The following is a 12,085-nucleotide window of genomic DNA, read 5'->3' on the forward strand; positions in this document are numbered from 1 at the left end:
CTCTGAATCCTCCTGCTTAACAAGCCTGGATGTGTGTTTATGTTATGTGAGTCTGTCTTCTTTTTTTAAAATGTAGGATTCATAAAAGGCCAAATTGTAGACTGGGGAAAAGCTACCAGAATGTTGTGATGCCAGCTAACACTCTTTTTTAAAATTTGGATTTATTACCAGGAGTCTCTGTCTAAATGGGTCCAGTTATGCCTCCCAGTAAGAAGCCAGAAAGCTCGGGAATTAGTGTTTCCAGTGGATTGAGCCAGTGTTACCGGGATAGAGACTTATCAAAGACGCTGCACGATGATGAGGACTTAGACTTTCCTTTACCTGCCCTCCGGCTGGAAAAAGGTCCCATGGAGGATGAAGAGCTCACCAACTTGAACTGGTTACACGAGAGCAAGAACTTGCTGAAAAGTTTCGGGGACTCGGTCTTAAGAAGTGTTAGCCCAGTACAAGACCTTGATGACGACACCCCTCCGTCTCCGGCTCACGCTGACATGCCCTACGATGCCAAGCAAAACCCCAACTGCAAACCGCCCTACTCCTTTAGCTGCCTCATATTTATGGCCATTGAGGATTCTCCAACCAAACGGCTGCCTGTAAAGGATATATACAACTGGATTTTGGAACACTTTCCTTATTTTGCAAATGCCCCCACTGGATGGAAAAACTCTGTGAGGCATAATCTGTCGTTGAATAAGTGTTTTAAGAAGGTGGACAAAGACAGAAGTCAGGTGAGGTTGGAGTGATACTACTCCGTATAACCCATTTGATCTGCTGATGGTGATTTCCTATTGTTTATATTCTGCCTTTTGTTCCTTCTCTTTTATCCGCGAGAAATAGCTTCCAGTGATTCTTAAGAGGATCTTTGTTCATAAATCTAGTCATATTCTCAGTGTATTTCCCGCCCCCGCCTAATTGCTCTCACTCTTCCCATCTCACTCTTCAACTACTGGGTCCTGCTCAGGACAAACTTCTTAAAACTTATAGTTAACAGAATATAGGGCAGGCTTTTGGGATGCAAATCCTTCCAGGATGCTTTGCAAGCCAGCAGTAAAATGCATTTTTAAAAGTCATTGGGGTTATACCCCCAGGGCAGCTGGTGTAAGTTGCTTGGGGGGGGGGAGGCAGAGAGTCCAGCTGGAACAGGAGTTGATGGCCCTTGGAGAGAGCCACCCCCTGACCCTCCTGAAATGACTAAAACCATACAGAACATCCCTTCTTCAGATTTGGAGACGATGTGCTGCCTGGGGCTGATGGGAGTTGTAGTCCAAAATATCTGGAGGGTGTCAGTTTGGGAGAAGTCTGGTCTAGAACGAGTTGTCTCAATCAATCTGAGTTGAGAGCTTGACTGCCATCTACTCAGAAGTAAACCTTATTGAGTTCAGTGGGACTTTATTCTAGGTGAGTTGGTATAGGATTGCTGCCTAAGTGTAGCATTCAGGTTTGTGATTTTTTTTGAGGATCTGACAGCTGAATGACTTAAAGAGCCTTTAAGGGAATGAATCCTTGACAATTCGTAAACTTCCTAGCTCATTCACTGCCTGCGTTTGCACATCATTTGCACATGGTTCAGTGCAATGTGCACGAGCCTGGGACTATACACTGCACACTGTTCTCTCTTTCTCATATGGCCAGGAGGTTGATACCAGACAGTTTCACCCTCAGCTCCAGTAAACCACAGTCTGCCCAGTTGTCTGGACCTGGAATTGCAACTCATGCTAACTGTGATCAGGCCAAACAAGACAGTTTCAGAAACCATGGTTTGCACAAGACTTTGTGTTCACCACATCTTCTCGCATCAGACAACACAGCAAACTGCTGTCAAGCAGAAAGCAAAAGCCTCCTCCCATCCATGTTTAAAATGCAACAAACAGTCCTGTGTCTATTCTTCCCATCCTCCCATTTTTAGTTCATTGCATTCCAAGAGCCAGTATTTGTTCTTGAATAGTTCATTTTTAACGGCATTCAAATCTTTGTCTAGACAGCTGTAAGAAAGTACTGTTTTGTATAAATGCATGTTGTACATGGCTTTAAGAAAAAACCTTCCATCTTGTATCTCCATGAATAACATGAAATATTGTCCTGGGGTGGTGGTTTCCTGCTATACTAGAATCCTGGAATTGTAGAGTTGGAAGGGACCCTAAGGCTAGTCTAGTTCAACCTCCCTCAGTGCAGGAATGTGGTCCCCATTCAATTTGAAACCATACTTGACCAGACACTGCTTAGCAATGCAAATGTGCCAGCAGTTTTATTGCTGCACCACTAGGAGTACTAGATGCATGTAAACTGCAGAGGTTGGGTTGAACATGGTTCTTCACTTAGTTACTTCTATAAACATTTTTTTTGGGGGGGCGAATCTTTCCTAGACAGGTTGCATCTCTGATAATTGGAGTAAACCTTGAAAATATTTGCAGTTCCTTCCTTATTCCTGGGATCAAATGTAAAGGTTTCTGGGTGACCTTGCATCCACTTTTGTTCTTGTTATGAACTGTTGGTTTACTATGCATGTTGCCTTCTGTTACATGGGGCTTTCAGTGGTGCTTAGGCTCAGGAGAGATGAAGCCACAAGTACTCTTGTACGTACATCCAGACCAGTGTGTCTGGGGGAAAATTTCGATTGCAGAATAAAGGCTTGGCCTGTTCTTTTCTGTGCTTGAGTTGAGACATGAGGTGGGATGAGGTGAAGTTCTGGTATCTTCAAGGAGAAAGTATTTCATGTACTCAACTTCTTTGCTAGTAATATTTCAGGGAGCTTGAGCTGTGTTCTTGCTTGGGATCAAATATCCCTTTGCTTTACTTAGGAATCTTCCTTGTGCTAGGTCAGACGATTTGTCCATCAGCTTCGGGTAACGTGGCCAAGGATGAAGGCAACACCTCTCCAGAATCTCAGGAAGAGGTCTTCTTTCATAACTTTCTGCCTGAGCCTTTTAACTGGAGATGCCAGGAATTGAATGTTGGACTTTCTGCGTGAAAAGCATGCACTCTGCCATAGGGCCCTCGTCCTTCCCTATAGTTTTAGCAGCTGAGCTATATCTTAGAATCATAGACTCATAGAGTTGGAAGAGACCACAAGGGCCATCGAGTCCAACCCCCTGCCAAGCAGGAAACACCATCAGAGCACTCCTGACATATGGTTGTCAAGCCTCTGCTTAAAGACCTCCAAAGAAGGAGACTCCACCACACTCCTTGGCAGCAAATTCCACTGTCGAACAGCTCTTACTGTCAGGAAGTTCTTCCTAATGTTTAGGTGGAATTTTCTTTCTTGTAGTTTGGAACCATTGCTCCGCGTCCGCTTCTCTGGAGCAGCAGAAAACAACCTTTCTCCCTCCTCTATGTGACATCCTTTTATATATTTGAACATGGCTATCATGTCACCCCTTAACCTCCTCTTCTCCAGGCTAAACATGCCCAGCTCCCTTAGCCGTTCCTCATAAGGCATCGTTTCCAGGCCTTTGACCATTTTGGTTGCCCTCCTCTGGACACGTTCCAGTTTGTCCGTGTCCTTCTTGAACTGTGGTGCCCAGAACGGAACACAGTACTCCAGGTGAGGTCTGACCAGAGCAGAATACAGTGGCACTATTACTTCCCTTGATCTAGATGCTATACTCCTATTGATGCAGCCCAGAATTGCATTGGCTTTTTTAGCTGCCGCGTCACACTGTTGGCTCATGTCAAGTTTGTGGTCAACCAAGACTCCTAGATCCTTTTCACATGTACTGCTCTCAAGCCAGGTGTCACCCATCTTGTATTTGTGCCTCTCATTTTTTTTGCCCAAGTGCAATACTTTACATTTCTCCCTGTTAAAATTCATCTTGTTTGTTTTGGCCCAGTTCTCTAATCTGTCAAGGTCGTTTTGAAGTGTGATCCTGTCCTCTGGGGTGTTAGCCACCCCTCCCAGTTTGGTGTCATCTGCAAATTTGATCAGGATACCCTTGAGTCCATCATCCAAGTCGTTGATAAAGATGTTGAATAAGACCGGGCCCAAGACAGAACCCTGTGGCACCCCACTAGTCACTCTTCTCCAGGATGAAGAGGAACCATTGATGAGCACCCTTTGGGTTCAGTTACAAATCCACTGAGTGGTAGCATAGTCAAGTCCGCATTTTACCAGCTTCTTTACAAGAATATCATGGGGCACCTTGTCAAATGCCTTGCTGAAATCAAGGTAGGCTACATCCACTGCGTTCCCTTCATCTACCAGGCTTGTAATTCTGTCAAAAAACGAGATCAGGTTAGTCTGACATGACTTATTTTTCAGAAATCCATGCTGACTATTGGTGATCACAGTATTCCTTTCTAGGTGCTCACAGACTGTTTGCTTAATGATCTGCTCCAGAATCTTCCCTGGTATTGATGTCAGACTGACTGGGCGGTAATTTTTTGGGTCCTCTTTTTTCCCCTTTTTGAAAATAGGGACAACATTTGCCCTCCTCTTATGACTAAAGACCTTTCTTTGGACCATTGTAATGACCTGGTAACATCTTGTGGCTTCTTCTGAGACTCTTATATTTAAGTAAATAAAAATAAAAATCACTATCCCAAGAATTCTGGAATGTTGTCTCTAATCTAATCAACAACATTTTCTTTAATTATTTGGCCAGGCGTAAAATTTCCCATCCTGTTTTTTCAAAATGCTAGAAAGTAGAAATGGCATAGTGGGCATTGGGTATGCTTCCCCACCCTCTCTCAATTGCCAAAAGAGAGAAATGGTTGGATAATGCTTAGTATGTCTTCTTTTGGCAACTCCTGCAGCCAAGCTGGTGCCAAATGGGTTGCTCTGCTTTCTTTTGGACCACATCAGTGAGGCCAAGAGGGGATCTTGTAATCTGGGCAACCCAGGACCTCCATGCACATTGCCCAGGCTTTCACCCTGGGGAGATCACTTCAGTGCTGCTGACGCAGCAGTTTGACTTCACCCCCAGAAGTGCTTTCCATTGTCTCTCGAGACAGACAGGTCCCAACAACAAAATCCTATGAGCACATTTCTGTTGCGTGGATCTTTCCTTTGTATAATTTGAAAGGTGAAGGGGTTGAGGTAGCTTGCTTGCAGAATGCTAGTTGCTTATGTAGCCGTGTTAGAAGCCTGTCCTCATTTCAGTGGGAGGATGCCTCTTGCAAACAGCTGCTGAGGCAAGATTTGCCTGTGTGCAGTAAGGAGGCTTCATTTAAATCAAAGCTGATGAAATTTAGGAACTTTATTTGTTACGTAAGCAAAGTAAGTGGCAGGTAAGAGTGGCAGGACTCTCCTGGTGACTAAAATGGTCAAGAACACTCTCAAAACAATTTAAAAAACAACATTTTCTTTAATTATTTGGCCAGGCGTAAAATTTCCCATCCTGTTTTTTCAAAATGCTAGAAAGTAGAAATGGCATAGTGGGCATTGGGTATGCTTCCCCACCCTCTCTCAATTGCCAAAAGAGAGAAATGGTACCAGCTATCTCTGCAGGCCTGAAGTGATTGTTGTACAGTGGTACCTTGGGTTACATACGCTTCAGGTTACAGACACTTCAAGTTACAGACTCCGCTAACCCAGAAATAGTACCTCGGGTTAAGAACTTTGCTTCAGGATGAGAACAGAAATTGCGCAGCGGCAGCACAGCGGCAGCAGGAGGCCCCATTAGCTAAAGTGGTGCTTCAGGTTAAGAACAGTTTCAGGTTAAGAACGGACCTCCGGAATGAATTAAGTACATAACCAGCGGTACCACTGTATTACTTCAGTTTCTATGATTTGGTGTTGGTGAAGGTGCTACTGTTCAGCATTCCAGTCAACTGGCCTATGTATGTGTGCCAGGAAAAATGAGTGGTGCAAGTACAAATCCTGGTTTTGTGGCAGGGGTCATTGATGTATTGCCCTCCAGATATTTTGGATTACAACTCTCATCATCCCTAGCTATTAGCCAAGATGGCGGAGAACGAAGGAGAGTTGTAGCCTGCAAAATCTGGCAGGTACCACATCGGCTAGTCCTGATTTTCGCTTGAATGTAAAAGCATGCATCGGATATGTGTTCTTTTAACCTTCAGTTAAGAGGATAGTCCCAGAAAACCTTGATCATAAATGGTATGTGTTGTTTAACTGTGGAAGGCAGAAGGAAGTTGAACTCTGCATACAGTAGTTTTATTCTGCAGTGGTCTTTTCTCTTCAACACCTTGCTTGGCACCAAGCATCCACACATCATTCACTTGCTCATCAGAACATGAGAAGAACCTGCTGGATCAGGCCAATGGCCCATCTAGTTCAGTATCCTGTTCTCAAAGCGGTCGACCAGATGCCTGTGGGAAACCTGCAACAAGCTTCCAGCACAGAAGTAGTCTCCCGTCCTGGGGTTCCCAGCATCTAGTATTCAGAAGCATCGCTGCCTCCAGCTGTAGAGGCAGAGCATAGTCCTTCCGGCTAGCAGTAGCCATCAGTAGCCATCTCCTCCATGAATTTGTCTAATCCTCTTTTAAAGTATTCTAGATTGGTGGCCATCACTGCTTCCCCTGGGAGCGAGTTCTATAATTTAACTGTGTGAAGAAGTCCTTTCTTTTATTTGTTCCAAATATTCCAAATATTCCATCTTCATTGGATGTCCACTAGTTCTAGGGTTAGGAGAGAGGGAGACAAACTTCTCTCTACCCACTTTCTCCATGCTACCAACTTTTATCGTGTCACCTCTTACTTGCCTTTCCCCTAAACTAGAAGTCCCAGATGCTACAACCTTCTTTTATTTAACATTAACATCCCCCCAGCTCTTGGTAGGTGCTTGGTGAAAAGAGCTGATAAAGGTCTTTTAGGAGTTGCATCAGGATGCAGATAAGAGGAGGGTGGGTTCTGATGGTTTTTTTTAAAAAAAATTAAGGTGATTCAATCGTGGTTTACAACAGCAAGAAAAAAGATTAGCTCTAAACCAGGATCTGCATAGATAGATCTGGGCATAGATAGCAGTGGTTGGCTGAAACCATTTTTGATTATTGATTTCTAACCGGACAGAGCCTTTAAAAGAAGGGTACTCTCTCTGTTGTCTTTGTCCATGGAGATTTCTTGGCAGGGATATTGGAGTGGCTTGCCGGTTCCTGCTCCAGGTGGATCACGTTTGGTCAAAACTCTCCACTATGACCTGTCCATCTTGGGTGGCCCTGCACGGCATAGCTCATAGCTTCTCTGAGTTATTCAAACCCCTTCGCCACGGCAAGGGCGATCATGAAGACAGGAGTGCCTGGCGTGCTCTGGTCCATGGGGTCACGAAGAGTCAGGCATGACTAAACAACAACAACAACAACACGCTGTTTCTTTAAAAAAACAAAAACATTTTCTCAAACAGTTGAAAGGTTATCGGATGATTGTTAATTTAATTTTATGCCTAGCTGCAGAAGGATATTAGTTTGAAATTATACACACACATTCAGAGGGCAGTGTTAGAAATTAGCCAGGTGCTAGGTGCATTTTGCTACTGGCATGGGTCCAGGTATGACTACATGGAGATTTCTGGGCACCTGGTGGGCGACCACAGTTTAAAAGCCTCTCATTCCATAGACAATTCCATTTCCGTTTCCACTGTGTGTGTTTCTCCTCCCGTATTGGGACAAGTGAATTGTTGTCAGAGCAAACTACAGTCAAGCAATGTAGTTGAGATCGTAGAATTGTAGCATTGGAAGGGACCCCAAGAGTCATGTGGTCCTACCCCCTGTTAAATAGACACCTGTTGTGCCAAATGTAACCCAGGTTTAATGTGCCATTCGCCCCCTAGCTTGTATATCTGTGTTTCTAACACTGGCAGAGGGCAGGATCCTACCTCCCAGGGCAGGGGTAGCCAGCCTGGTGTCCTCCAGATATTAATGGGATCGTAACTCACTTCATATTGGGACACGGGTGGCGCTGTGGGTTAAACCACAGAGCCTAGGACCGTTGATCAGAAGGTCGACGGTTCGAATTCCCGTTGCTTGGTCCCTGCTCCTGCCAACCTAGCAGTTCGAAAACACCTCAAAGGGCAAGTAAATAAATAGGTACTGCTCCGGTGGGAAGGTAAACGGCGTTTCCATGTGCTGCTCTGGTTCACCAGAAGCAGCTTAGTCATGCTGGCCACATAACCCGGAAACTGTACACTGGCTCCCTCGGCCAATAAAGCGAGATGAGCGAGGCAACCCCAGAGTCGGCCACGACTGGACTTAATGGTCAGGGGTCCCTTTACCTAACTTACTTCATATGACCGTGGTCATGCTGGCTGGCGCTGATGGGAGTTCAGCAACATCTGGATGACACTATATTGACTACCCCTGGCTTATGGGGCAAAGAAGACATTTTGACTGAGCAGAGGGGGGAGGTTAGAAGATGCTTAAAGAAATAGGCTGGCTCTGTGCCAGCACACTCACCTTTGTGTACATACCTCAGGGGGAGGGGAAAAGAGGCTCTGTTATGCTCCAGCTCAGCCTTTGCCAACCTGATGCCCTCAAGATGTTTCCGATTACCAAACAGTATGCTTGGGGCTGATGGGAATTGTAGACCCAACACCTGGAATGTGCCAGGTTGCCAAAGACTGCTGTATTGGGATCTTCCACATGAGGAGCGCAGGAGGACACTTGCCATTAGTCATGTTTTTTTAAAAAACTTTTTCTGATTGCATTTCTGTCTTGGCACACTCAAATTAATAATGAGAAAGGCGTTTAGTTGTAGACCCATGATCTAGAATTTTTCCAGGAAGCAACTGCTGGTAGGTACAGGTAATATGTGCTAGTAATGCATATTCATAATTTGAAAACAGAGCAAATTGCAGAGCTCAGCTAGTTAGTCAGCATAAGATTACCCCCATAGGCTTAGTTGGGTACAGGATCAAAGTGAGGCACTGGAAGATTTGCCAGTTCCTTATCACTATTATCAAGCCCATTAATTGATTTATTTTCAAAGTATGGCTCATTATATTTTGTGCCATATTTGTAATGGATAAGCTGAACAGGCAGATATTCTAAGTTCATTCTTACAGTCCTCACATAATGTATTTGAGACTGGTTGACATACTCAGTTTAAAGAAATATGTATTGGTTTTACTTTAACATGTTTGGATTTATTTTAGATGGCATTTTTAACTAGGCTTTTTTTTTTTTTAAAAAAAGAATACTCTAGCCTTTTTTTTTTTTTTTAAAGGAATTAAATCCTATTTAGTTTGAGCGCAATACAGTGCTTGTGTTGCTCCTGACACCAGGATGGTTTTAGATTGCTGGTTAAATTTAACGTGGCTGTTTATGAAGATGCTTGACTGAATGTTTCTCTAGTCGTTACTTGAATGCTGTTCCCTTTCCTGGTTGTGACTTTATGCTGTGTGGTTTGAAATATGGCTTCTGTTTTATTTTGAGGTTGTGTTTTGTAAGTTGCCTTGAGTTCACTTGGAGAAAAGAAATGGAATACAGTGGTACCTCTGGTTGCGAACAGGATCCGTTCTGGAGCCCCGTTCGCAACTTGAACAGAATGCAACCCACGTCTGCGCGTCTGCGCACGCGCGGGTCGCGATTTGCGATTCGCCACTTCCGCGCATGCGCGTGATGTCATTTTGCACATCTGCGCATGCGTGAGCGGCGAAACCCGGAAGCAACCCTTTCCAGTACCTCTGTGTCGCCACGCAACCTGAAAAAACATAACCCTCAGCATTCACAACATGAGGTATGACTGTATAAGGTGCCCCCCCCAATCCCCAATAAATGGGTTGCAGTGATGTCTTTGGGTATATGTACTAATCGTGTGAAATTTGTTAATTCTCTGAGGAGGACTTTTATTTGTTACTGCTAGTGTGTAGATGGTGACTTGATGGGACAGGAACGGAAAGATACAATTACATGCATGACGAAGATTTATGTTTGAAAGTCTGCATATCCTACTAAACTGGCCCAGTAAAAGATGACATGCTGACCTTATTTGCATTTCCTATATCTTAAGTGGTCCAGAGTTGCTATAAATAACAGGCAGAGTTGTTTGTTGGGTGAGATTGGTTTTCACTGTATGCTCTTGATACCCCTTACTTAATACTGAAGTGTACATTGCAGAGAAACAGAAGATGCTACACAGCACTGTGTCTAAATAGAAGTTGCATGTATATTGCATCTTGTCCAGTTTCAATTGGTAGAGGGTGTGTTTTTCCCCACCAGTGTTTTTCTTTTTATTAAACACAGGCACACACAATAGTAGAGTTTTTCCATTGTTGCTAAATATCTGCTTTTAGCATGGAAAAATATCCATTAAATGGAAAGTGGGCGTTTTACTCCAGGTATCTTAACATCAAAGTTGCTGTCATTTTTGTTTTGGGTGTGTGTGAGTGTGTGAGTGTGTGTGTGTGTGTGTGTGTGTGTGTGTACACATGCACACACTCTGTATATATATGTCTCTCTCTATGCCTGTGATTATCTCACTTCCTAACTTATTGTAAGTGTTCCTTAAGACACACTTATTAATCAGCTCTAAAATGTCTGATTCTCCCCACTCTGCTAGTTAAGAGCCTGCTCTCTTACCCAACATGTCCAGACGACAAAAAAGTAGCCACAATTGTCTTAGACATAATGCTCATGATCTTTCCAGTCTTCTGAACAATCTCGTGTCTGCTTCCGCATCCCCTTTGCTTCGACTTCTCTGTAGTTTCAGCAGTTCCAAAAATAATCTAATTCAGTTTAAACTTTGCATTTTTTGTGAGCGTTCCACTGTGTGGTTACGATTCTTCTGGTCTTTATTACGCACGTGGACTCGTCTTCTCTTCCACAATAGAAGCAAAGTGAGTACACAACTAACTTTAAATGGAAAGCAAATGCTTGTTTAGGATTGATCATTGTTTAGAAGTTGTCTGTTTACTGGGCAGTTCCTCTATATTTGCACTCGGGGCTGTAAATCATCCACTGATCCTACTCTTGAGGGAAGCTTGAAGTTAAAAGGGGGTGTGCACAGTGAAATAAGGTTTCAAATAGGTTTTCTCCACAAAAACTTCAAGAGTGTAGAAATTCTGCATTATAAGGCAAATATAAAGAATGTCATCCTCTAGTCTCAAAGAAAGCTCAGTTATTCCGCCAAATGGAATGCAACCATACTCAAAGTCAACTTATTCGAAAAATAGAAGGTTGATGCTCTATTCAGTAGTTAACGTGAAGAAAAAGAATTTCACATTCCGTTTGTATATTCAACTGATGCAGCCAAGATCCTTCAGGTTATCTAAAAACGCTCATCAGGAAACGCAGATGGGTTTAAGTGTCAGTCAGTTGTAGTCTGCTAATTTGGTTGGAGGCCTTCGCAAATGTTTGGTGACGTTTGCAAATGACAGCCAGGCAAATAGGAATGACACAGTAGCCCACCATTTGGGGATCAGCTCTTGTATAGGAATAAAGGAAGAGGAACATTTGCAAATAAGGGATCAAGAAGATAATAGTCCACAGCCAAAAGGGTACGGACAGCAGCCGTGTTTTTAAGGAGTGCATCCAGGTCGTTTCTTCTCTCAGCTTTTCAGGAGGTTGCTGGATGTCCTCCAGTGCTAGTCTGTTGTAAGTCTCATTGATTTCAAAGACATAGTAAAATGCTGCCACACTTGATATTAAGTATAATCCCACACCAATCCATCCCATCCTCTGACGGAAGTTCATCATTCTCCATGCTTTGAACCTTCCTCCGCTGGAAAACACGGGAACGAACAGCCAGGAGGAGGGAGCGCAGGTGGCCCAACCTCTGTCACCCCGCCGCCTCTCCTGCCGAGCCGCTCTTTGAGTCCATCCCTTCCATCGCCTACCTGGGGCCTGCCCCTTTCGAGCTCTGCTTCCGGTGCCGCGCGACATGGCTGCCGTCACGTGAGGAGGCTCCAAAACCAAGACTTTCTGTGCTTCACTTCAGACTGTTTCCCCTTAACAGGCAGTGTCACCTTCACTCTTGTCCGCAAGCTGATGAGCTTGACGTCTGTAATCTTCAATACTTGCTAAATAAATAAAAGGGGAACGTATAAGAAAAGAGCTTAGGAGATGACATATTTCTGAAATCTTTTGAGAGGCTGCAGTGGATGCAAAATAGCCTTTTACAGTTCTTGTCAGCTCTGAGAATTATGGGCACTGGTTAATTGTGTTTGCTTCTCTCAGCCCCTTCCTGGCGTAAAAT

General features: G+C 44.0%; 1 protein-coding gene and 1 pseudogene across 13 annotated transcripts in view; one reads left to right on the forward strand and one right to left on the reverse strand.

Moving 5' to 3' along the window:
• The window catches only part of FOXN3 (forkhead box N3), a 195,214-nt gene that overhangs the window by 49,608 nt on the left and 133,521 nt on the right, over positions 1-12,085 (forward strand). For all 7 annotated transcript variants that reach the window (XM_081862924.1, XM_081862922.1, XM_081862923.1 and 4 more), the window contains exon 2: positions 172-728. In XM_081862924.1, coding sequence (XP_081719050.1) covers positions 186-728 — 543 coding nt within the window. In that variant the 5' untranslated portion in view covers positions 172-185. The remainder of the gene's footprint in view (positions 1-171; positions 729-12,085) is intronic.
• LOC309344327 (lysosomal enzyme trafficking factor pseudogene) overlaps positions 10,301-12,085 on the reverse strand; it is a 31,997-nt pseudogene continuing 30,212 nt past the window's right edge. For all 6 annotated transcript variants that reach the window (XR_014161652.1, XR_014161663.1, XR_014161674.1 and 3 more), the window contains one exon: positions 10,301-11,909. The product of XR_014161652.1 is annotated as a lysosomal enzyme trafficking factor pseudogene (transcript). The remainder of the gene's footprint in view (positions 11,910-12,085) is intronic.

Source organism: Podarcis erhardii (assembly GCF_964252035.2).
Source record: "Podarcis erhardii genome assembly, chromosome: 1".
NCBI lineage: Eukaryota > Metazoa > Chordata > Lepidosauria > Squamata > Lacertidae > Podarcis > Podarcis erhardii.